The sequence below is a fragment of the Trachinotus anak genome, unplaced genomic scaffold (assembly GCF_046630095.1).
Source record: "Trachinotus anak isolate AG129_WGS33_773 ecotype Australia unplaced genomic scaffold, CSIRO_AGI_Tana_v1 ptg000004l, whole genome shotgun sequence".
NCBI classification, from domain to species: Eukaryota; Metazoa; Chordata; class Actinopteri; order Carangiformes; family Carangidae; genus Trachinotus; species Trachinotus anak.
In genome coordinates, this window is record NW_027273855.1 from 24916689 (window position 1) to 24944015 (window position 27327).

The following is a 27327-nucleotide window of genomic DNA, read 5'->3' on the forward strand; positions in this document are numbered from 1 at the left end:
TAATATCATGAGGTGAATATAAAGAGGAAGCTTGTTCAGACCTTGCACTTAAAAGTCTACACAGCCCATTTTTTCATTGCATGAAGAGATAAATGGGAACACTGGGAAATGTAACGTAGGTGGAAATGTAAACACCGGCTTCCTGTGGCCATCCTAATGTACACACAAACGCTGCGTTCAGTGACACTTGCGGCTCTGGAACAACTCAGCGCTGATCTCTTTAATCCTGGTTTGCTGGGACTCACTACCTTTACAGCTCCTGTGCCTGCGCGTGTTCAATAAAACAGAAACCTACCTGCAAGCTGCCACGTGGGGTTGATTACGCTTGAAAACACAAAACACAAATGTTACAGTAATTCATAAGTATTTTATTACACAAAGAAAATTGCTATCACAAAGTTATCACTGAACATTTAGCAATAAATATGAAGTCCGTACACGACAGTATAATGAGGACTATGTTACCAAAAAAAAAAAAAAAAGAAGGAAACATTTGACGATGAAATTGAACAAGAGGGTCACAAACACACACACACACATACATAGAAAGAAAACGACAAACAGATGATTATGAACACGCCCTCCGTGACACTGTTCCATATTAGACTGGAACGATGTTTCGAGTGTTGTTATAAATGATTTCTGTTCAGCTCAGTCCATCTCCACAGACATGGATCCAAGGTTTCTGTGCTTTCGTGTCTCGTCAGGAATATAAATGACTAACAGAGTATGAAGTGTAAGCGCAGCGTCTCAACTGTCAGTTCTACTCTGTTTGGTTCCCCATGTTACAATCTGTTCCAATGAAAAGGCGAAGATTTAGAGCCGCGGAGGCTCCAAACAGGCCGGCAGTGAGCGAAGGTGTCCTCGTGTCCGGTTAGGACGACCAATATACACTCTCCTTTCTCCATGTCTCTACTCCACTTTCACCTGCTTCCTCTCTACTTTCCTTTCCTTGGCTCTGCCCCCCCCCCCCCCCCCCCTCCCTTCCCCTCCCCTCCCTTCAGTCTCTGGTTGAGTTTAGGATGGGCCTCCACCTCCCTGGGCATCTTGGCTGGTGGAGCCCTCTGCCTCCGGGGCTGGGGAGGCCCCCGCGTTTCCTTCTGGAGGAAGACATGGGAAACAATAAGCACAAAAATCAGTCAGTGATAGTTTTGGCATTCCCCACAGCGGAGAATAAATCTGTTCTCAGCCTCTTTGAAAGAAATAAATAATGAGAATCCTGCGGAAGGAACTACAACTTCCTGCAGCAACACAGTGTGAGCATGATCGGAGATTATTTCTCGATTTGAGAGACCAGTGTTGGGAGTAGTTTGATTTATAGCGGTCAAATTGGTTAGCATGTCATGGGAAACTTGGCTTTGACTGAGAAGGAAGTCGACGAGAACAACGATGTAACACACAATGGTCAGACTGGGGAATATTTGCGTCATATTCAGATGTTCCTCCTAAAAACTTGACACTCTACTGAGAGTAGAGGAAGCAAAGACTATCTGTCATTGTTCTGCCGCTACAGCTCATTTAGCGCTGAGGCAAGAACAACCCAGTCTCACTGAGACCATGATCTGAGCAACACCACCTTTCACATTTCAGTGCCCTCAGGTCCAGAGGCTGGATTCTCAAAGGTAATCTTTGACTGCAGCTTAGATCAGACTGATTTTCAGACACATATCTAAATTCATCCATTGCACAAAGCTGTCCAGTCTTCAGGAGGACTACTCCGCCGTGGATTCTGGGTAAATTAAGAATGTTTTCAAATCAAGTAACTGCGTCAAACGGCTCAGCTCCGTTCACATCAGCAGAAGTTTGTCCTCTGGATGAATTCAACAATTATAAGGGAATTTTACTGGGGAAAAAAAAAAAATCAGTGAACAATGAAACTATACAAAAACTTCCAGTAGCATAAATTTCACTGCAGTGTCGACGTCAACGCTTGTGTCAACTCTTCAGTCAGGTTCAGGATAGTTTTGTTGTTAGGCAAATGAAAATGAAAAGCAGATTACTGTGATTTTTAAAGACTCGTCAATCTAAGGTGATATCCAGAATTTAGTATTTCAATACAGTCCAGCCCAAATATACCACACTATCATGTTTCTTTTTTTGTTTGGTTTTTTGGAGCAGGGCTTTTTTAATAATATAATTAGTGTTGTTTTTTATTCTCCAGTTCTTTTTTTTTTTCTTTTTTAAATAGTACATAATTATATATATTGTATTTTATGTTTCTGTTATGAGTGACGCTGCCACTCATAACATAAAATAACTGCTGTTCAGTTTTAATTGTGACATGCCAAGGTACGATGTAGTGAAATGAGTCAGACTCAGCAGAAAGGAGACTGTGCAAAAATGTGATATTAAGAAAAATATCTCATATTCGATATTATAAATATTATCGGCCGAGGTCTACTTCCTTCTGTCACTAGTCAGCAGGTTTCATGGATTTGTTATCATGGAAACATGGGTCTTAGCCTGATGTTACACTCTTAAAAGAAGTCAAGATTTAAATTAAATTTTTTTTAATATTTTGGGGTAAATAACATGTATAACAAATAATATGACATTACTACTGGTGGTGAGCATTAATAGCTGAATAATCCACTTTAACCCTCTCACCTGTTCACCTTATTCATCAGCTCTTTCAATATGAGTCACAGAACTGAAGCACAGGTTTCAAAACTAAAAACATACAGGAAAAAGTCTCAACATCAAAACTGTTCAACTTGCATTAGATTACTCTGATTAGGACTGGTCAAACTCAAATATAAAATATTAGATTACATTCAGCTTTATTGTCAATGCCCACTGTAGAGGTACTTAAGCATCGAAATGCAGTTTGGCATCTAACCAGAAGTGCAGAAGGCAGTAAGTGCAGATATATACAGACATATATATAAGAATAATATGCACATAATACAGAAACAGCATATAACAGAATGAATAGATAGAGCTATCAATATCTTTGTGAAACTGGTCTTTAGACTATGGTCGTAAAATATATAAATGTTTGCATATTTCTACTGCTTTTATACATAATTATTGTTACTACACTTGTATTCAGATGTGAGTTTTCTGACCTGCAGCCTTCAGATCCATCTCTGCCAGGTCTTTGGTGAGTTCACTGGTGCTGGCCACTACTGTCCCCTCCCCTGAGATGTCGGGCACTGCGTTCCTGCGGCCTGTGCGATCACAGTTGATGAAGTCCGAGTACGACGTCTCCACGTCCATCATCTGTCCATGACCAGCGCTCTCATTACACCTGCCAGAGGGAGGAGGAGATGTCAGACAGCTGCGGAGGTGTCGCAAGAAGCAAACCAATCACCCCACTGTCTCCCTTCGATGGTCTGCAGTCGCTTAAGGGGGGGCGGGGGGGGTATCACTGTGTCCTGTGCATTTCTACTTCAGTAGAAACAGTACTGGCTAGATGGAAAAAATAAAATAAAATGCTGAGCTATTTAAGAGGCAACTGAGGATGACCAGTTCAGAGTGAGAGTGGGCAGGAAGGGGCCACTTCAGAAGCCTCTCAGCTGAGAAAAATAGAAAGAAGAGTGAAGGTGTGAATAATCAGCGTTTCTATTTCTGCACAGCAATTAATGGCACTACCAATATTTGGGTAATTGGTTCGTCCTAAAAACAAAAGCTGCGCCGAATATCTCTGGGCTCCACTTGCATAATCAAACCCCTCTATTACAGCCCATTGTCTGTCCCACAGGTACTGACACAGCAAGGACTTAAAAAAGGCTGGAAAAAGCACTGATCAATATGGGAGGCCTGAGTAAAAGAGCTTTAAACTATTCAAAGGACAAGCAGAGGCGGGGCCAGAAAGGGCCCCAGCAAAAAAAAAAAAGAAAGAAAGCAAGTCGAGCTCCCATTTGCCATTCATTCCTCTTCAGTTTCCTGTTCTCAGTCCATATTTAACTAGGTCATGGATCCTGCCAACCACTAAAACACTATACAGCTGGTAACTCCTCAGAGAGAGGGGGACAAATAAAAAGGTGCTCCAGAAAAGAGCAGTAAAAAATAACAGAAGAGATATGAAAGTAGTAGCAGGAAATAATGGTCTGATGCAAAAAAAAAAAGAGAGAGAGACTGTCTGAGACTGTAAATGTCGTCACAGCTCCCTGAAGACCCCCCCCCAACCCCCCCACCCCACCCGGCACAGATAGCAAAGACCTCACTGCTGTGTACAGGCAGCATGACTGACTACATTACCACTACAGACTTAGACCTCTGAAAAAGCATGTAGCACTACAACCATGACAGAAGAGCTGAGCAGCTGAGCTATGAAACTTTAACAAAAATGAGGGGGACGGAGTCTCGGAGGGAAACGAGGAGAGGAATAAAAACGAGCTGGCAGACACAGCTACGACACGCTGACCCGGGGCCAGTCTGTTCCCAAACGCTTTCATTCACATTCCTTTATTATTATTATTATCATTCCGAAAGGTCCCACAATTGTTTTCTCTTTTATGCACAGCGTGTCCCTGGGTCATTCCCTGAGAGGTCAAAGCCACGTAGACGTAGGCGACGCTGTTGGGAATGTGAAATTTGCAGTGAAGGGCAATCTTCAGGCGTAACTCAGGAAATGTCACTGAGTTCTGGGTTGATGGCATTTCCCTGAGTGCTCCTACCAAACACAAGAGCCACTCTGTGCTCCTGCAGATGGTGGTGTGATCCTCTGGTAGACTGTTACCTATGTAGCTGGCCTCTCCAGTCATTAGTGAGCCAAAGCACCGTGGGAGGCCTTCACCTCACAGGTTCATAATTACACCTTCTACCTCTTCCGCAACCTGAAGTTCAAACAACTGAGGCTTTCACTAAGTACTAATTAGAGCTGAACGAGCTGAGATTTTCCTTGTTTTTCATGACATCAACAGAGTCATTCTTTTATTTTATTGATAACAGCTGAATTATGGTAATAATGACAAGCATCTGATGATGACCGGGACCTGAATGATGGTCCACAACAACACTGTTAACAAATTGCCAATTAATTGATAAGCTCACTAACATAAAATTTAAAAACAACTATTTTCGATGACCAATAATCAGCTTCACCTTGGAAAAGAAATTTTCATCATTTTCTGACATTTTATAGACGAAATGACCCATTGATAAATTAATTAAACTCATTAGTTTAATTGAATCCATATCACTGTAACATTAGGTTCACAGCTCCTAATCCTGGAGGTCTCAATCAAGCAGCAACCTCCAGAGCTGAAAAATTAAGCCAACATCAAAGTACCAAAAACTGCAATTCCTCAAACAGCCACTTGAGTCTGGCTCCAACAGTGAGCCAATCCTCTTTGACCGTCAAGTTAAAAACGCTCAACTTTACAGCAGAAATAAACATGTTTACAGACTGGTACAAAAGCAGTTTTGGTCTCTACAGCTAATTTCCTTCATGACGACTGTACAGGGTGAATTACTACATAACTCACCACAATTTTATTAAGGCTTAAAGTTATGTATAATTGAGGCTGTGAGCTGGGAGTTGGGCGGAGTCAGGCGCCGTCAAGATGGCGACTGCGGAGCATCCCAGTCTGAGCTTTAAAACCACTCTTCAGAAACCTATGGGTGACGTCACAGAGGCTACGTCCGTCTTCAATAACAGTCTACGGTCTCAATACGCTGTGGAGTTTTTAACACGACGCTTCAGCCATTGATATGACCTGTTCAGACACCTCCGTCCTCCAGCTGTGTTTCGTTTACACTGGACGACTGTCAGGCTACCTGCTAACTTCCTGTTTGAAACTGACTTGATGTGACAGACCTGTCATAACAGCCCAGGACAGCAAAACAGACACAGCCTGGTCCTGTTTTCTAAAACATCAAAAATGATAGATGGTGAGTGTGAGTGAAAATACAGGCAACAGGACACAGAGCTGCTATGAAGTTATCAGCTTCTGTTATCATTGTAACCACAACAGCGGCCATCTTTGTGTAAACTTTCAGTTGCTACAGCTCGTTAAGATACTGTTAATTATGTCAATAAATACAATATTTTTTAATTCTTTGGTTTTCTTGCCAAAAGTTAACTGATTATCACCCACGTGTGTGTAAGCTAAGTATGAAACTACAGCCAGCAGCCGGCTAACTTAGCTTAGTGTAAATACTGGAAACAGGGAAACAGCCAGTCTGTCTGACGGGCATATGATAGATAGAAAGATGATAATTTAACCCTGCTACCAATCAATGCTATTTCTTCACAGACTGAAAGATTTCATTTGAAGATCTTGGACTATTAAAACTCAAGCAACTAGAACCAGCTGTGTATCTAGTGCAGCAGTTGTGTGCTGTGTTGTGTTTGCCTCTTCTACTCCACTGGCCCAGTTGTTATGTGACCTATGGGAGCCCCATCTAATTGCCATTTGTTTGTTTAATTAGTCGGTTCGCCTGCGCATGTGGATCAAGTCCTGCCATGAGATCATTAACAGGTTTCCATGGAGGGGATGATGGTGATGATGATGTTCTGCCTTCTGCTCTTCAGCACGTGTTCACACTCCTCTCTGCCTGACTGCATGGCCTCAGCTGTGGGAGACGCAGTTTAATGGTGCTGCTTTTTAAAATCAATTTATCCCCGATATCCTCGAAGCTCACTGTGATGATGAACTTGTTTTTGTAGCGCTGGCTGACTGACTGAAGCTGTGTGGGCTTTTGTTGTTCACCTGCTGTGATTTGTATGATGCAAATGAACATGTAAAGCGACTTGGGAGCGCCAACAGCACCGATGACCTTCTGCGTGACTGAACTAATTGCAACTCATGTTCATTAGGGGGAATAAAAGAATGGTCATTCATCATCTAGGGCGGCGACTAACAATTACTTTCAATATATTAGTCTCATCTAATCAATCATTTCTTCAATTAGTTATTAAATATATTGTTACTATTATCTTTATTGTAAAATTGTCACAAATTCATTCAATTTGTGTCATAAATGACTTTAGTGCACAGTATATGACTTCTGTCTCTAGAGGTCTCTCAATCAAAACGATAACAAAAGATGGCGTTGGGTGACGTTAAGTAGTGTGGGATCATGGGAGTTGTTGTCTTAACCACTATCACCGTCAGCCTCTCCTCGTTTGGATTTCTTCAGGGTCAGTTGATCATGAGATTTTTACCAGGTGCCGAATTATCTGCAGAGGTCTCCTCCTCTCTATTACCAACAGACCAGGAGATCAAAACCAGTAGAAACACAGAATAAAGTAGTTTCACTTTAAAAATCAGTGACTCATCAATAGTGTCCGGCGGACACAGGATGTCAGGGAACAGCTGGGGCTCAGCTGCCTAACATTTGCTCAGCTTTTTTCTCTGGTGATAGATCCAGATGTCCGATGAGTAAGCTCCTTCATCCAGTTAACATACATAGTTGAAAACAAAGAAAAATGTGTCTTGAACCTGGATAAAAGTTGATTTTGACAATTTGACAGGAAACCACAACACTGACGCGTGAGCATAGGGGATATGACGTCAGTGTTACCATGATTAAAATCACAAGTTTCCCTAGTTTTGAGAATTGCTGGAAACATATTTCAGTAAGCAACTCAAAATATATATCAAATAACATAGATCTAGTTGTTTTGAGGCATTTTAAGGTGGAAAGGTTGTATATTATTAAGTTTTATATATTCATTTTATAACTTTAAATTAATGAAAACACCAGTCAAGCTTGTTGCAGACTAATTTTCTGTCACTTTACTAATGGATCAATCATTTCAGCTCTACCTCCATCCAGACCAGCATCCTGAAAGTTTCTTGGTAAATGGCATAGGCCTGTATAATTCCTCTTAAAGGCAGATTGAACTGCTTACTCACTAAAATGACCGTATGACTCACAGTGCATGTCCTAGTTAACAGAAATAAAGGAGTCTTGATGTGAAAGGTCAGGGTGTGTATACAAAGGGAAACTCGACACACCTGCGGCTGGAAACGCCACCACAAGACAAATGTCACAGGTGTGTATTTTCACTGAGGACAATAACAACTCAATCCTCACAGGGAAGTCGCTGCAGCTCGTTTGGTGAAATCAGTTTAGCCTCACCCCCCCCCCAATTTCTCTCCTTCCTGTAAGTGTGGATCGTTTCCAATGTGGGAATTTTCTCTACAAAGTTATTTCAGGAAAACATCCGAATACAAATTCTGGTAATTTCTCCATTGTCAAAGACATGGAGCTGCATTATCACATCAACACAAAAAGCACTGTAAAGTTATTGTGAATAAAAGCAAAGGCTAAACAAAAAGGTGCACAACGGTTTCCTCCTTTGAACATAAACGGTGACCACAGCGGGAAAGTGACATGTAACAGGAATGGAGACATTAAGAACAAAAGCCTTTGAGATCACTCAGGGAATATGAGTCAGCACAGCCACTTACACTGGGCCCATTAGGGAGGCAGGCTCACTGCTATCCCACTGGAGCCTTTTAAGCCTGATTTGCGTGTAATAAACTCACATTATCTGCAATAACCCACACAAAGACTGGCTTCTTTGCTGATTTCGACATCCATTAGCTGCGTCTACACGACCAATTTCAAGTCTGTCAACTAATCTTGCTGTTTTTATTGACAAAGCAAAAAGTCTTCACGTGAATGAGCTTCATCTGCTGCTCGTAGCAACTCAACTTTTCCAGTGGCCTCTTCGACCTTGAATGATTAATGAAAGCTGCCTTTAAGTTTGGCCTTTAAGTTGGATGTGAGGTAGCTGACAAAAAAAACTAAGACTGAGCAGCCAACTTTTATTTTCATTATCGATCAATCTGTCGTTTGGTTGGTCTATAAAATAAAAAGTCTAGAACAATGTAGCGATCTGACAGAAAATTTATTAGCAATTTTACTAATAATCAAATAAATGTTTTAGTAATTTAAAAAAAAATACCAAAAACATTTGCTGGTTTCAAATTTTCAAATGTGAGGAATTAATGCTTCTGTTTCTTATACATGAAAGTAAACTGAATATCTTTGGGTTTTGGGCTGTTGGTTGAACAAAACAATCAATCAATTAATCATGGAAATAATCAGCAAATTATTAGATAATGAAAATAATCATTAACTGCATTTTCCCAGAGTCCTGAGTGATGTCTTGTTTTGTTTGACCAACCGTCCTAAAGCCCAAAGTTTACAATGATATAAGATAGAAGAAAGCATCAAATCCTCACAAGCTGATCTATTACTTTAAAGTATAGTAAAACAGCTGCTGATTGATTTCTGTTGCTCAACTGATTAATCAACTAATCATATCAGCTCTAATAAAACCACAGAAATCTGCATTTTAAGTGAAAGAACTTGCTCTTTCTTGCACTGCAGCTCTCTGTTACTACAGCAACAACACATCTGAACAAAAAGCACAGATAAAGTGAGAGTTAACAACAAATTGCTGTATCTTACCAAAGTATTCAGAGCTGCTTCATTTGCAGTCTGGTGCCTACAACCAGTTCAGGCAAATCCATCCAGGTCCATTCACCCTCAGCACTGAAAGCACCATAACAGTGGTGCGCCTCAGCTCTCTGCCCTCCTGCTCGCTGCCTCTCAGCCCCCGTCAGTCGCGGTCTGGGCACTGTCTGTTCACATGATGTCAGCAGCTGCTCCGTTGACAACAAGCCCACTTCAGACACAAGGGAGCTGTATTTCCTCATCGGGAATTGCATTGTTGTTCCTCCCTGGTCTTCCTCTCATAAATAAATAAAAGCCCAGTCCATTCAACTCTAGTGTATATATTTGCCCCACATCCTTCCTCTTCTTATGGGACCTGGCCTGGGTGTGAAGGCCTAATTTCCCCTGGTGAAGTGAATATTGAAACTTGCCAAGTAGCTAGCTTTTGCTCTTCAACAGTCAGCCATTTACATAGACGCTGTGAAAGCCTTCCCCCCGCTGGGCAGGCGAGCAGACACAAATCACTACTCACAAGAACTTTTTTACCACCTCTCTCTCGCTGGCACTTTAAAGTCTCAGGCTTACTATTAAGCCACAGTAAAAGTCTCCATCTTCTCTGTCAGACATGCAGAATTACCACTGATAACACTGGATACTCAATGCAATTTTCTATCTCCTTTTCACCGAGCAGAGATACTGAGAATGATCACTGCCACTCTTGCATAATTGTCATCCTAAATGAGCGTACTGAGCTCCTACGCCTGAAGGCATTATGAATCAGCAGAGGAACAGGAGATAAGAAGCCTGACCGAGGCTATTAGCATCAGCTACTCTGGAAAAGTCTTGAGTGAGCTAATGAATAATACAAAAGGCCTGGGCGAGGCTGCTACTTCAGAAAGCTGCAGCCAAATCAAAAATCAATCTGGCTCGGACAGATTATCTCGGCAGGCGTGCAGGGGAGCAGCTAGAGCCGTGGTCCCCCACTTCACAACTTGGAGCACTTCAGAGATCGATTCCCACCATTTGTCTCTCAGGAGAAGAAAAGCATACATATGAATGACCGTGCTGCAAAAGAGCGGTATCCACCATTAAAACAAAATGACACCCAGTCTGAGATGTTCGCTGCTGACATGTTAAGTTAAGAAGGTCTGCAGCTAACAATTCAGTTCAATATGGATTATTTTCTCAATTAATGAATTCCTTATTTTGTCTGTAAAGTGTCATCAAAAGTAATTTTGCATAAGGTGAAGTCTTCAAATCTCTTTTTTTATGTCTGAGCAATGGTCCAAAACAAATACCATCACATAAACTATAGTTGTTCCGATTCCAGTACTAGTATTGGAAATGCCCCAGATACTGCTGAGTACACGAACCTATGCACCGATCCAATAGAACGTAATTTGGTCCCAAACTTTATAGTTTCAAACCAAGATAAAATCACAGTTTTTCCAGAAATCAATTCTTCTTTGCTGCTCTAGCCTACACAGGAAGTCGCACTGTGCTGTTACACTGGCAACTACTGTTTTAGAGCAGCAAAGAAGAATTGATTTCTGGTGAAACCTTAGCTGTGAGCAAAACATCAGCACTTTGGCAGTGTTTTACTCAGGAAAGTCCCACCTATAAAAAGGCAGCATGTACAGTATGCAAGGCTTCAATTTGAAGTGTTGGTGGTAGTGTAACAATCATAGTAATCATATCACATCCATACAGGGTTAGCAGTATACAGCTGTAAATGTTTACTTGAAACGCAACAGTATTGGATTGTTTCTTGTATCGGCCGATGCACAAGTTCAGGTATCAGAATCAGTATCAGGATGGAAAAGATACAACAAACAAAGAACAACAGCAAACACTCCCAGTTGAGAAGCTGGAACTAGAAATTTGGCAAATCTCTCAAGTCTGATACAGTTTAGTCTTCTGAAGTTCTTTGATTGTGAAGTTTCTGAGGACAGACAAGTGAAATGTAAAACACAGTGTAATGTAGATTAATCTGCAGATTCTTTGATTAATTGTTTGGTCTACTGAATATCAGCTATTAAGAAAAAAAAACTCACAAGCCATTTCCTCCTGTTTTCTGGTCTTTGTGCTAAGCTAAATTAGCTAGCTGGCTGGCGCAGTGGCAGCTAGTGGTATTGATGTTCTCATTTAACGTTAAGAAAACAGTGAATAAGTTTATTTCCCAAAACGTCAAACTATCCCTTTAAATTGCAACTCCTGGTACATGAGAATGGCAAATTTCAAGTCATGATATAAAAATGATCACTCAGCCCAGCGACCAATCACTGCAATTTCATCACAGACTGGAATATTTCATTGGAAGATCTGTCTTCAACACAAACACGATCTAATGGTGAAGTCATCAAATGTTTTCTTTTGTCTGACCAACAACCCAAAAGCCAAAGATATCCAGTTTACTATCATAGAAGACGAAAACAATAAAAAAAAAAAAAAAAAAACAATATTCACATTTGAGAAGCAGGACGCAGAATTCTTTTGAATAAAAGTTTGCTTAAAGAGGATGTTTGTAATTTTTTCTCCGTTTCTTGCCAGGAGAGGGTGGTGGTGATTGTTACTTGACAATAACTTCAGCTATTGTTGTTTTTATAATACGTCGCATGAGCAGCGCTACATCTTCAGGGCAGATTGGAGGCTACAGTGAGTCGGTATCGGAAAGTGACAAGGCAGGAGCTAGCTGGTTAGCATGCTAACTTCAGTAGAAGGAAAGACATGATAGAGACAAACATTATCAGTGTTGCTTTCAACAGCTGGAAACAGCTGTTGGTGAGTAAAGGAATGAAGTTTGATGCTGAACTTTTGTTTCCTCTAGATTGGTAAGTAAACAGCTGTTAATGCTAATGCTAGGTATGTAGCAATAACAAAACTTAAAAATCGCTCCTTTAAAGAGCTAGTTGATTATCAAAATAGCTGTATATTGATTGATTGATAAGTCTATTAATTGTTTCAGCTTTAATTTATCTAAAATAGCCTCAGTACATGAAAATGATCTATGGACATAATGGACATAATAGCAAAAAATGAAGATGTAAAACAGACTTCATACAAAACCAAGTGAAAAGCTTATTCATAAAACTGAAGAATCAATTTTTCTTTCAGTGCTGAGGGTTTTACAAAAAAAGAGAGACCTCATTACCACATTTTCACCAGGATCGACTCTGCTCTCTGTCTGAGAGACTTCAGGCTACGACCGGCTCGTAGGGGATTAGCAGGTCAGAGATGCAGTACAGCAACATGAGCCCTGGTGGTCAGAAAAATCAATTCTAAACTTTACAGACCACCTGTGTGGTTAAGTGTCTCTGCACAGAAGGTCTTCTTGCCTTTGTTCTCTGAGTTAGCAGGATCAATGAGGCAGGTGGGCTGTGATCAGTGCAGTAAAAGTAAAGCAGGTCAGACGTGGCCACACCTCAGCTTTACTTAATAGCTGTTTCACGGTTAGCGCTGCTGTTTAAAGATGGTTCTCAGATGGAGAAAATTATTATTCTAGTATTCTTTAACTCTCATTTCTTAAAACATAGTCCTTTAAATAATAACAACAATGGAAAAATAAATAGTCGAAGCAAAACAATTACTTTCATGATTTCAAAAGAAGGTTTATAATTACAGCATTTAAGAGACTCCCTGAATTTAAAATAACAATAAAATACACATTTATCAATGTCCAGGTTGATTAGACTGTGAGATGTCCATCATTTGACTGTCAGTATCAAAGAGGCTTTTGTGGCTTCATGTATCTGTGTTGTGCACACATGTACTCAGCGATATGTTGTGTTGTGAATGATGAGGCCTTGAGGAGACATACAGATAGCGAGCAGTAATACACAGGACGGGACCTCAGGGGGAAGCAGACAGACGATGAAGTGGAAGATGAAGCTGCGCTCCCCTTATAAATTGAGAGATATGAAAGGAACCAGCTGAGAAAACAGCCTGCGATGCAAACTCGTTTTTCTATTCATCTTCAAATCTGAATATCAAAGTGAAAGCTGCTTTCCTGTTTTGTAAGTATTACTTGAAATTTGATTAATTGCGTGTTTCCTATTCTACAACAGTGGATAAGAAGCAGCAAGAGCAAAACAGATACTAACATCCACAGTGTGGGTTCTACAGAACTGTTTAATACCTCAGCACTATGCACAAGTGTAGCACATTTATATCAATATGTCCACTGTGTAAACATGTGCTGTGTATTACTGAAATGCTAAAAGATTAACAAGTGGATGTAAGGCACTTCACAGCGATTACTGATCGTATAATGTGAGAGTGCACTCAGCAGCTAGCCACTGTGCTATTATCTTGTTGGTCGTTTATAATGCGCAGTGTCCGATGTAGACTAAGTAGCCACTTTATAAGGTACACATGTAAAATCTAATGCATCAAATTAAACAGCTCAGCCGTAAACTCTACCTTCATAAAGATAATGTTCAGTTCTGACTGACACTGTCAGAAATACATTAGTTTAACTGTTTATTAATGAGGTTGTTGTTGGTGGTGGTATTGAGCTGGACTACGTTATATGGAGAGGTGTTTCTAATGTTGTGTCCATCCCACATTTACAAATATAAGGGGAGAATAAGATTAGAAACACATTTCAATATAATCCAGTTCAACACCACCACTAACCACAACCTCAAAGACTCTTGAAAAGATGTGGCAGAGCTGTTGGATTAGATTACATTAGATTGTTTGGACCTAACTCACTGCTCATATCTACTCATACTCAAGCTAAAATGCAGCTCGTCCGCCGTATTACCACTATTACCACTGATCTCCTGAATCAATTCAATTCTGATTCACAAGGTCCCCGTTTAATGTGACTCAATATGGACAGTTAAAGATGTTTCAGTCCCAAAACCAATTCTGCTTTGGTATGAATGAGATTCTCAGAGAGCTAATGCTGTGAACTGTTCCTCTGACGTTATGATCAGATGTTGATCAGATCTAATGTTTAGATTAAGAATGAACCCAAAGCAGTTACATTAACACACTTTCTATTTAACATGACCAACAGATTTAGACACAAATCTAAAGAAATAACAGGTATTTAAATAATGTGTGTTGTTATCGTACCCCCGTGCACCAGCTACAGCGTGCACCAAGTAGATACAGCTTCTTCTTCTTCTTCTTCTTCTGTCTGCTTCTTCTTGCACATGTTGCATATAGCTTTGCTTTTGTCCAGCTCTTCACTGTCTTCACAGTTTTTAAATCTGAAATGCAGCCACACATACTGTCTGCCATGTTTTTATGCATCCGCCATGCTTTTGCTGGTCACGTTTTTTTTTCAACCCAGCCCCGCTCGTAGCTGCTGACGTAGCCTCGAGCTTCTAGCCTCCTGCAGAGATGAGGAGCAGCCTGACAGCTCACATGACATCACCAGAGTGACGTTAGTTAATTTCTCAAGATCCGTGAACAGACTTTTCATTGTGCAAAATCAGTGGAGTTCCCCTTTAACTACAATTACTACTGTGTGGCTCTGGCTGAGCTCAGTTACATCATGCCGCGCTGGTTTGTTTCTTGGTCGGCTGCAGCGGCTTCCTCGAAATCACCGACAGTTGCCTGGACACCTCAGAGTGACGCCAAGACTGGAGGAAGCTACCTGTCTCCTGACTGCAGCTTCACACTGAACACACACACACGAGAGCGGCTTCCAATACTCCCACAGTATTTCCCCATTTTTAAAGCTATTCTGTTTAAAAAAAAAATTAAAAATTAAACGACATCAAGAAGTGATTCCACCCAAAAGGCCACATCATCCTCACACGTCCTTCCGCTGCACAGGAAGTCCTTTAGGAATTCCAGTCATTTCAAACACAAACCACACCGACTCCTGCAGCTGCAAAGTAACATTAACAAACACTGAAAAAACATTTATGAAGCACGTTTTTCTCTCTGAGTCTGTAATTAAAGCGGACAGATCTCCTCTCAGCGACACTAACACTGCACAAACGAGGAACTGAAACTACACACACACACACACACTTCAATTGATTTTGTTAATCTACTAAGTCGCCTCCTCGGTTAAACAGATGTTCAGGATCGTATAATAAACAACTCTAAAGAGAGAGACAGCACTTCTACTACAGAGAGAGCAACGCTTTTTTTTTTTTTTTTTTTTTTTAGCATAGCTCACTTAGCAACAGCTGCTTGGATCAATACCAGTGCCGGTGCACCACAACGTCTTCACACAATACAGCAACAGCATCAGACACACGATACAGGTTTGTCCGGACGTGAGTAGAGGCTACGTTACCAAAGGTGTTGAAAGCACAACTCCGTGTCCGAGGTGTGCGTCTCCCTGTGGCCCGGAAACTGCAAATAAGCTGTGATGGGTCATTGTTTTAAAGGAACTAGAGACGAGTTGCCAGACAGTCAGACATATGAGCCCGGGTGTACTGCAGCAGCATGTCCTGCCTCAGGCTACAGGGAATCCCCTAGTTTGTGTTTGCTCGTCTGTGTGTGTGTGTGTGTGTGTGTGTGTGTGTGTGTGTGTGTGTGTGTGTGTGTGTGTGAATAGGATGGGTGTGACTGAGTATCATCAACCGCCCATGATTCACAGCTGAGTCAGGAGCAGGTGCTTCAGCTGGACTCTAAAATGAGACCATGATTACAGCCCCACACCCCCACCCCTTCAAAAAAAAAAAAAAAAAAACACACATCTCTCTTCTCACATCTCCATTTCCAAATGGTGCAGCAACTGTTCATTTAGAGTCTGGTCGTTCTTCAGACTCTTCACGGACGGAGTTGTTACAAAAACAAATGTGTTGGGAGAAACGACAGAATCTCAAACACAGACACACGTGTGCGCTCTTCTATATCTGTCCCTATGAAAACGAGAAAAAGAGATTAATGTTCCCTGAGACAAAACATCTCTTCCCTTGTTTCTGTAAAAGCCAAACTCGTTGATGACTGTGTGAAGCCGCTCTGAGGGACAGAGCAGTGACTGAAACTCTTCTATGCTGTTTCGTCCATGTTGAACATGTTTAGATGCGGGTGGATCTGCTGCGTGTCTGGTAAAGTACTGAGAGCTGAGAGGAAACATAAAAGCACAGAGAGATTATGAAAGCTGCGTTTGTCTTATGCCTGTTCCTGTCTTTACAGTTTATTAGCACTCAAGGGATTAGTTTGATAGACAGAAAATTAATTAGCGAGATTTCTGATAATCAGTCATTATCTATCATCATCTGCAGATCATTTGATCTTTGATTAATCAGATTAATTTGTGTATTTATACAGTCGCACAGCACTGTGTGGTGAGGGTTCAAATCCAGTGAAAGATAAAATGTTTTAAATCAATATTTCAGTGTCATAAAATTGTGAAACGTTTCCTACATCCCTGTTTTATCTGACCAACAGCCCAAAATCCAAATATATTCAGTTTACAAAAAAAAAAAAAACACAAAAAACATCAAAGCCTCACAGTTGAGAAACTGTAACTTGGGAATTTCTTACTTTAACAATTAATAGATGGTCAAAGTGGTTGCAGATTAATATTCTGTTAATTGACTAATTGATTAATTGATTGTTTTAGCTTTAACTCCTCAGGTGTCCTCGGCTCGGTTCCTGTGTCTGCAGCACAGAGGTACGCAGTGATTCGTTGTGCTGTGCTGCTCTGTGATTTTCCTCCCACTGTCCACTCTATCTGCTCTAATTCTAGTGCAAGGTTGCCCAGTTCTATTTCTGTCCACACATTTAACAACACGAGACCTCAGCAGGAAGCAGGTGGTTTGTTTGCCTGTGTTGTTTATGCCCTATCTTTTTCCCAGGCTCTCTGCACACACACTGGAGGCTGAGCAAGACCCTTGGGCTGACGAGGAGGAGGAGGAGGAGGTGGAGGAGGAGGAGGAGGAGGAGGTGGTGGAGGAGGAGAACGAAGCGAGGATAAGAGGGAGATGAGAGGACAGGAGATAAGAGGGTGAGGGAGGTATGGAGAAAGATGAGGGGAGGATGGTGAGCAAAGGATGGAAAAGCAGATGAGGACAAGGAAAGGATAGAAAAAAAACATGAGGATGACAAAATGAAAAAGAGGGAGGATGAGAGCTGCAGAGAAGGAATGCATGCATGTTTATTGTGCTTGCTATATAAGGAAATATCCCTCACAGACTCCAGTGTTTACTTTTCTTGAGAACTTGAGAAACGTAGAACTCCTCGCTTACTCCGCAGCAGACGACCATTTAGCCAATTTGTAACAGAATATATGATCTGGTCTGATCTCTCTGCACCACCTGTTTCACCCGCGACTCCCCCCCCCCCACCCACCCACCCACCCACCCTCCCTCTAACAGAGTAACACACACCAGAAGCTGCATTCAGCCAAAGCACCTCTCACCTCCAAAGCCAGAGACTTCATTACTGCCTTAACCACAGCTGCCCTTTGTGCTGCATTTCAAAAAACACTGAAGCAAACGCGTCGCTCCTCTCACCTGTACCGACGGCCTCGGAGCGTCTGAGGTCTGCCAAGTGATTCCACTCAGCTGCACCGTCACACTTTTTCTTCCACAAGACCGGGAGGATGTGGGCGTCATGTGATTTAATTTGCTGAGTCGACCAGGGATGAAAAGGCGCATACGTAACCCTCCCCTCGAGCAAACACGAAACAGAGCAGAGGCAAACGTTGCACTTTTCCTCTAGACCCAGATAATGAAACCATCATTCATGCAGGTGCACAGGGCAAACGTCTCCAGCTCTTCTAATGTGCAGGTCAACAAAGCTGCTGTGACACAGTGGTGGAGGAAGTGCTCAGATTCATCAATGAGGCTGTGGAATACTCCATGATAAGTTAAAGTCCTTCATTCAAAATCCCACAGAAGTAAAAGTACAGAAGTATTATCAGCTAGAGGTATCAAAATAAAAGCACTTTTAGCCCCTTTCAGTCTTTAAATTATTACAAGGCTGCAACTAAGGACTGTTTTCATTATCATTTTATCTGCCAATTATTTTCTCAATGAATCGTTTTGTCTATAAAATGTCATTAATAGCAAATAATGCTTCTTGTACTTTCCCAAAATGTGACATCTTCATTTTGATGGACAAATCCAAAATCTAAAGATACTCAGTTTACAATAATGTAAGAGAAGCAGCAAATCTCCACTTTTGGGAAACCGGAACCACAAAATATTTGGAAATATTTGTTTTAAAAAAATGACTAAAAGCACTTCTGAATTAGAGCAATAGTTGCTGTTATATTTTCTGTTAACTGGCTGATCAGTTATTCAGTTAATTCTTGCAGCTCTGCTGGATTAGATCATCAATACAGATGCATCAGTGCATAAGCAGCATTTTACTGTTGTAGCTGGTCGAGGTGAAGAAACAACTTTAGATACAACATAGGGGTCAGGCCCCTTTTTGGCGACATATTGGATAATTTTACCACTTTGAGCATTGAACACAAACGTAGATAAACTAAACATTTCGCTGGGAAATCACACTTTGTTGTTTTTGGTTTTTCTTGCAAGGGATCACAAGCCCAAAACTCTGGGATCTTAATCGTATTTTATGTGATATGATGTTTTCTGTGCAAAAAGTTGATGAACATAGAGGAGTAAAAAGTGCAATGTTGCCCTCTGAAATGTAGCAGAATACAAGTATAAAGTTGCATAAACTGAAAACACTTAAGTAAAGTACAAGTACCTCTAAATTGTACTGTTAGTGCTGCAGTAAATGTACTTTCCACCTCTGCTGGTCTCTAAAGTTTAATTAGAGAAACTACAAAACTTGCAGTTCCAGTCTTAAAAAGCCTGTTTACTGACAGGCCATTGAACTGTAACAGGTCAATTGTCTTTTTAAGAGAAATTAACACATTGAGCTACACTTTAATCCATCGCTGTCGAGTGGATTTAATGACATTAAATCGTTTGCTGTCTCGTTTCTCTGAGCGGCTCATCATTTCTGCTCCTCTGAGATTTTGATGAAAACATTTCCAGAAACACAATAAAATATTTTAAAGCCTGAGAATTTCCTCTGTGGATCAAATCAAAGCATCACAAGCAGATCACAAGCCTCTGATTCCCTGTCAAACGGCGAAGGTCACGCTGTTCCTTTTACCCCTGGGCATTCTCCTGTCTCATCGCTTTGAGAGTTCATCGATTTTAGCGCTTTATTCACGTCACATGGAATCTGAAATAGGCCACTCCATCTAAAACAATGAAAGCTCCTTTTAATTCTTTTCATGACGGGAAATTCTCATCAAATCATCTTTCACCGACCTGCTGGGCCAAAAGCAGGACGTGTCTGTTTTACTTCCAAACCAGTTCACATGGACGTGAATCCACTTACATAATAAAGCTTGATTAAAAATTCTCTCACCAAATACATTGAAAACATTGTTTACTGAAGACCTCAGCCCCATCTGTGACATGTGTGCTGGTGTTGTGGGTCAGTCCAGCTGCAGTTACAGGGTGGAACTGGCTCAATGCAGAAAAACAGATGTGTTGACACTTTGAAAAGCAACCTCAACAAACCATGTCATTTATCAGGAAGAGGGAGAACATGAGGAAACAGATTTAGGTCTTATAAAATCTGACAATAATAAAACTGATGGATATGAAGTGTGTAGTTAGTCTGTGCAGGTTTGTGGCCAGCTGCAGCTCATCCCAGCCTTTAACAAAGCTTCGTACCCAGTCATTTTAAATGGTCTGGAGTCAGTAAATTGGTTCCTGTGCCATCCTTCAGCTGGAATACAAGTGATGCTCCACCCAAAATGTATCTTCTGAGTATGGCACACTCCCTCTCTGTGGGCGTAACTCCCTCTCTGTTGCTGAGAACAGAGGATGTGGTCAGTTTGTGTCCACAGCGGTCACAGTATGACCCAGTTTCACAAGAAACTTCTCAGCCTGCTCCTGCAGGATTAATGTCTTTTCTGCTCAGTATGTCCCCTACATGTATTTCTGCCCATACATGGTTAACAACACTGTTTACATTTTAGTCCTTACAACCTACCCTGAAAGGAAAATGAGATGTTAAATGAGCTGCACTTATAAAGCACTTTGCTCATCTCATCGACCACTAAAAACGTTCTCCAACACGAACAACCACACAGGCCGTTTTCTTCAGCCCTCTGACACGACCCATACGAGTGTCTCCTCAAATAGCGCCCCTACGGCGGCAGGCGTCCTGGACCTCGGTTGTCATGGTTACAAAATTAAACATACGGACTGCACCAAGAGCAACATACCTCTGTCGCCATGGTAACTATAATAACAGTCGTGGCTTAGTAAGGTTTGGGAAAAGATGGTGATTTGGATTGAAACAAGGTCTTCCTCAACATTATACGAGCTTTGTTGTCATGGTTACAATAATAACAACAAACGGTCATGGATGAAAGAAACAACATGAACTGCTACTTTTACGTGGGAATCGAACACGGCTCTCCTGTGTCATATTCCTGTTTTTCTCCTGACGTGGACTTTGTCGCTCTATAAACTACGTCACCGCACTTTTCCCTTTGCTCTGGTCATCATTACTATGACCACTAGATGTCGCCTAGCAACAGAACCTAACAATGGGCCATAATGGCCTGCTGCACAGACGACCTGTGGGCTCGTCTTGCTGTGCACTACAAACCACATTCACCCATTCACTCTTCAGATTTTAAAAGCGCTTTTTCCTACACATAATACACTTTCCTATCACACACACTGGGGTTCAGCATCTTGCCCAAGGATGCACCGACACACAGATCAGAGGAGCCTGGAATCAAACCACCAACCTTCAGATTATTTTTATAAATTATTGCATATGTTTATTTCCACTTGTTGGAGCGTCACTTTCCTGCTGTTGCAGTGTGTTTCTATATTCATGCATCAGCCGGCAAGTTCAACAGAAACTGTTCTCCATAAAGAAACAATGATCTTTAAACTGTTCACGTGGCTTTAGATGATACATTTATTATAATAATGTATCAAATTACAATTTAAATTCAATATGAACAACAATATGTGAGAAAAAACCTCTAAAAACCCACTGGACACTACCTGCTCAGCACCAAGCTGCAGACACAGTCAGAGACCAGCGCGTGAACACTTGATGTTGCTCCACAACTGTTGCATGTGTTCGTCATATCAACTTCAATCCCATGATCTGTTCCACTGGTCAGCGGGCAGCAAGTTCGAAAAGGAATTTAACCTCTGAACTTTTGACCTCTGTACATTTGGACGACAGGGACCAGAAGCATCAGTGTCTGAGGATAAAAACGTGCCTGCTCTTATGTGTGGTTCAGTTTTCTCTCTGTGGAACTGGGCGCGTGCACCAGCCTCATTTCCACTTTTAGCCACAAACAGACGTCAGTTCGCTCTAAATCACCTGTTCACACTTACAGTACCTCTGTGTGCTAACAGTAGCACTTGTTAGACCTGTCAAGAACGGCAAAAAAAAAAAAGAAAACACAGAAGTGCAATTTTACCACTTCGGCGAGGTTCTCCAACAGTGCCGGAGCAGCTGTCATAACACGCGACTATTACCCGCAGCTGTGGCTATTTATAGCACCAGTATCATTATTTTATTAAACGTACCTGCAATAGCTCAATCATCATTATTAAATGTCAGAGAGATAATCAATGATTCAGTTTATGGTGCCATTATTAAAGCAGGATTTGACAAAGTGCTTCACAATAAGGAACAGCATGAAAAGATCATTAACACATGGAAATTAATTGATTCTGAATAAACCATGTGTACCCTGCACTGAAATAGTCTTCTCTTATAAATACCAGCTTCTGTGAGGAACATGGTGCATGTGTGGAAAGCATCATTTACACGTCTGACCCCAGAAATGTTACATCTACATAAATCTACAGATTAAATAAAGGTCCCATATTGTATAATGTTAGATGTCCATGTGTTTGTGATTATAAAGCAGGTCTAGGTTCTATATTAATACTGTGAAAGTATCAAAGCCTCAGTCCACAGAGAAATGCACACAGCCTGTATTCAGATACTGAGCCTTAAAACCAAGTCGTCAGGACTTCTGCAACTTTGTGATGTCACAACAAAGCAGTCACCACTCTCAGCCATGCCCCAAGCCCCGCCCACCTGGACCCACCATCCAACTCTGCGGGATTTGGTTTCTCTGAGTGTCTATCTGAAATTTGTTATTATATACTTTTATTAGATCACTCAGGCTCGGAGCCTCTCTTCTGATTGGCTGACTGTTTTCTCTGCCTGAGAGAGGAGATGTAAAACTACACTGAGATGGTTTTTGGTTCTTAAAACCACAAATCTATCTTCTTATGGAGATCAACACTTCAAATAAAACACAGGAAAAGTGGAAAATATGGGACCTTTAAATAAATGTTTCATCCTCATAACCAGACTCTCTCGTAGTGATCTGGAAGATCTAAGTATAGACGAAAGCCTCTTCGGGCTGTCACACAAGATGCTGAAGGCCGGGGTGACGGCCCTCGTTTTCTCCTCACGGGGAAGTCAGGGAGCTAAAAACAGAGGAGCTTAAGTCCTCTCTGTGCACAGGGCAAAGAATGTGGTTGGAGGTCAGCGCAGTTGAACCGACAAATCCCCGTCCACAAAATATGTAGACATTAAACCCATGATTACACAGAGGGAAAGCATATAAAAATAGACCAAGAGCAGCGTGTTCGTGTAGTACCAAAACCCTGGACGCAGCTACAGACTGTTGTTCTGAAGAGGGGAAGGTCTCTGGGCAGGCGACCGATTGTGGACACAATCTCAACGAAATCTAGAAGGCACTTGAACCAATTCTGAGAATAGATTGCTATTTTTATCTGAAGCATGAAATGACCTGTCCTTATTGCAGAAAAGCATCAAATCCAGCAGCTTCAGATTCCCATTAAAAAAAGGACAGTAATTCTCCGCATTCTCCAGCTAGGGATGAAATAATCTACACACCAAGAGCTCGTTTAACCTTCAGTCGGACTGTGAGTGGAAAAGAGAGAAAGCTGTCTGGCAGGAAGCGAAAACCTGATGACCACTTAAAACAAACAACCAGCTGACAGAAACAACCACACAGTCACCGTCCCCACCCCTGGAGTGTGTGTGTGTGTGTGTGTGCTCAATGCAGGCTCTCAGCGCAGGGATATAGGGGCCCAAATGTCCTCAGAGTAATCATGTTATTGTTGGCAGCACTCAGCAGGAGCAGATACGACTTCCATTTGCTGAAGGAGTTGGAGGAGGAGGAGAACGGCGTTGGTAACAGTGTTGGTCATGCAGCACTGCAGATAATCATAAATGTACTCGCATGACCCGATTACTCATGATCTAGCTGCTTTCTGAATAATAACCAGAGTCACAGATTAGAAGATGTGTAACGCGCAAAGGCCCTCGGAGGAGGACGAGCGAGAGCAGGAGCACATGTAATCTTACCGGCGAGCGGCCGGGTGTTTGGGGCCAGTAAATACGGTTGAGACGCAGGAGGGGAGGTTCTGCGGGGGCTCTGTCAAAGGTCAGCAGGGCATGTGTGTCCCTCTCTTTAGTAGCAGGGGTTTTCTAGCTTCACTGCGCTCTCTGTTCTGGCTGCTCTCCACCCCTCCACCCACCCACCCCCCACTCCACTCCACTCCATCCCCTTGGCCATTTTGAAAGATAACAGACCATGTTTGGTTTGTGCCGGTACAAAGAGAGGAGACGAGGAAGGAGACAGCCATATCTGACATCAGACTGTGGAAAATTTAATCTTAAATTCATCAGGTGGCTTAATCCCCTTATGTGATTTTTCCACTAATGTAAAAAAAAAAAAAACAAACAAAAAAAACACTCTAAGCTCTTTAATGTCAAAATTTTGTCCAGGAAAGACGTTGCAATGTAACGTACGACCACACAGATACAGATTCACCCCTCGGTTAAAGCTGAATGCAAACAGGATGTGCATTTGCTCAGTATATTACTGCTGAAATGATTAGCAGAAATAATCTACAATTATTTTGATAATCACTTCAGTCATTGTCCAAACCAAATCACCAAACACCCTTTAGTCCCAGCCTCTAGACTGGGAGAATGTCCTGCTTGTCTTCATCTTATGTGACAGTGACCTGAATCTCTCGCAGAGTTGGTTGGACAAAGCAATTTGACCTTTGAGCTTTAGAAAACTGTGATGCACAGTTTTTCATAGATTTTACAATTCATCAATTGCTGAAAAAAATAAGATAATAATTAGTTGCAGCCCTATGCATTACCTCACTTTGTTCCTTTGTTATATTTTTTCCATGGACCTAGATTCACTTAGCTGCCTGCCTTTATTTCCAAAAAGATATGATTTAAAATGTCACCACTGATGAACAGTTTCCCTAAACCTTTACACATCACAATATGTCAAGACATCCCACAATCCAATTCTGTCATCTGAAAAAAAAACACTGCAACACTGCAAAGTAGGGCCACACAATGAATTGAAATATAACCGAAATCACAATATGGCCAAGTGCAAAATCCAAATCACAGGAGCTGCAATTTTTTAAACTGTGTCACAACATTGTTGTCCATTGTGAGCACCGTAGGCGTTGTGCTTGTTTGGTACAAGCCCCAACAAAAACCACATCATCATCATCATCATTCAGTTTTTTCTGTCAGTGAATATGAAATGCAAAAATGATCATTACAACTGAAATCGTGACTCATATCACAATATCTGCCAAAATAATCACAATGATTTTTTTTTTTTTTTTAAATATTGTACTGCAAAGCTGTTTTATCTAATCTAAATCTGAACGGTTGCTTCATTTTTGCTGGTCCGCACTGAGCTGAGGGAGAACACTGCTTTGGTTCCAGTCAGCCTGTCGACAGTGAAGCAAACCACCACAGGCAGGCAAGAAGCCAGTATTTATCTTCACCAGTGCCCATGCACAGTGACTGGCACTTGCCCAGCAACACTCAGGCAAAGTGGGGGGTCCCCCCTCCCCTGCTGCTCCCCACCACCACCAAGACTTGTGCTGAATCTCTGAGCACCGTCTCCCATCCAGCAATGTCACTTTCACGTCCGGGAGAACTGGACCGACAGGCTCCTTCTTCACTCAGCAGCCAGGTTATTGCATGAAAAGCTGCTGTCAGCACTGCCTTGTTATCTTATTGAGTTAGGAAATAGAGGACGAAGTTGATTTGTGGTTGGATAGGGGAAGAAGGGGAGGGAGGGGAGGGAGGGGAGGGAGGGGGTGGGTTGAAGGGGGAGGAGAAGGTGCATTGACAGATCAAAAAAAAAAAAAAAACAGATGAGATGAGGGTTTTTAAAAGCAATCCATGCTGTCATCATGTTCACTGAATGCAGCATCTAATGTGTGGGAAGGACCTGCATGCCACTGAACACACACACACACACACACACACACACACACACACACACACAAGCGACTAGCATAATGGATGCACTTGAACGCCTCATACGGTCGAGGAAAAAGGAAAAATGTAAATATGATTAACATTCACGTTGTAATTGCACCTGAACCGACGCAGAGGAGGAGGGCAGGTTACCGAGGCGGGCTGAGCGGCTCAGCCGACCCCGGGGCTGGGGATGGAGGCTGTGATGTCTGCGCTGGCTGGGGAACAAGCCTTCCCAACACCATGTAGAAAACCCCCGCTTCGTGACTCTGCAGCTCCCCTGCGGACCGTCACTTCAAACACTGCCCGTTTTCATGCACCTTCATGCACAACATTAAACACACACACACATGGTTGGTAGATAAAGACCTCCACTCACCTTGGTCGGGTCGCCTCCTGTTATCCACTTGTTACAATGGAAATGAAACACCATCGATCCCAGTTAAGTTTCCTGGCAGTCGGACAGAAAAACGCAGCAACTGGGCCGAAACTGAAGCGGACTGGTGCGTTTAAAGAACACAGACAGACGGACAAACGTGTGGCGGGGGAGAGTGTGGCAAAAAATAAAAAATAAAAAAGAGCCTGGGTGTTTTCTCTGTTCCTGCCGTCAGCGAACAACGAGAAAAGGTTGTGTCTTCAAACAGCTGTTTTCCAAAATGGAGTTAGCCTTGTCTGAGCCAATCAGAGTCCGCCTGTGGAGGCTCCCACTCCTCTGTGGGCTGGATCCACCGCCACACTGCACTGTGGACATCAAACACACACATTCAGCATCTTTTTTTTTTGTTTCTTTTAGCTTTCATGTGAGGAAATCTTTATTTAGACGGACATCAAACCTCCAGACTCCCCAGCTGATCGGATTTACTCGCAGGGAACCCCCAGATGTTTCTGAGCTGGTTTTAGTGCCAGTGTTTGAACTCATCATGATGTGGTGTTATACACTCAGCTGACAGTTTATCAGACAGATGACCTTCCCATGCACAAAACTGACCTCCACTACACATTTCATTATTCCCCCAGGAACAAAAAACACTACTGATAACTGAAATTAATTTTTTAAAGCAAAAAAGAAAGTCACTGCTTATAGCTTCTCAAATTATTTTTTTATTTTTTATTTTTTTGAAGACATGTTCACTTGGGATCCAGGAAAGATTTAGTTTTCCTGATATTTTGTACACTAAACAATCAATTGATTATTAAAGAAAATAATTGCAAGGAGCATCTATAGTGAAAATAACCTTACATGCCTCCTGTAATGGAATAATACAACTTTGCTGTAGGATTTTCCATGTGTTTACTTGAGAAACAGACAAAGTTGAAGCCTTTCAGTAAAACACAAGCTCAACATAAACTAAAACAATTAAGGCCTTAAAACTAGATTTTGACACAGAGTCCCTCTACAAGACATGATGTTGTACCTTAAGTGGTATAAGTATGAAATTAATCAAATTGTGCTGACAGAGGTGATGTGGAGTAAACCTGTGGTTTTTGGGGCCCCTGGGCAGTTGCAGTTCCTTCCTTCATGAAGGTCACAGTGATCGTTTTTTTGTTGAAGCTACTTTAAACTATAACAATCTACATTATCCAGAGAGGTGTTTCAGTTGTTGGGCTCAGCCTCACTGATATAAACAGGATGGACAAAATGAAAAAGACACCTGTCGGTGTAATGCAACATGGTTCAAC

The 27327-nt window shown here is 41.7% G+C and overlaps 1 protein-coding gene across 4 annotated transcripts; it reads right to left on the reverse strand.

Moving 5' to 3' along the window:
* Positions 1-347: 347 nt before the first annotated feature.
* Positions 348-26310, reverse strand: pkig (protein kinase (cAMP-dependent, catalytic) inhibitor gamma). Of its 4 annotated transcripts, none has more exons than XM_071477398.1 (3): positions 26027-26310; positions 3069-3250; positions 348-1100 (listed from the first exon to the last, which is right to left on the reverse strand). In XM_071477398.1, exons 2-3 carry the CDS (start codon positions 3220-3222, stop codon positions 1018-1020), a joined length of 237 nt encoding a protein of 78 aa, XP_071333499.1. In that variant the 5' UTR covers positions 3223-3250; positions 26027-26310; the 3' UTR covers positions 348-1017. The 4 variants fall into 4 exon arrangements, with proteins under 4 accessions (XP_071333499.1, XP_071333502.1, XP_071333500.1 ...); XM_071477401.1 differs by lacking the exon at positions 26027-26310 and adding an exon at positions 17793-17923; XM_071477399.1 differs by lacking the exon at positions 26027-26310 and adding an exon at positions 15623-15816.
* Positions 26311-27327: the final 1017 nt, after the last annotated feature.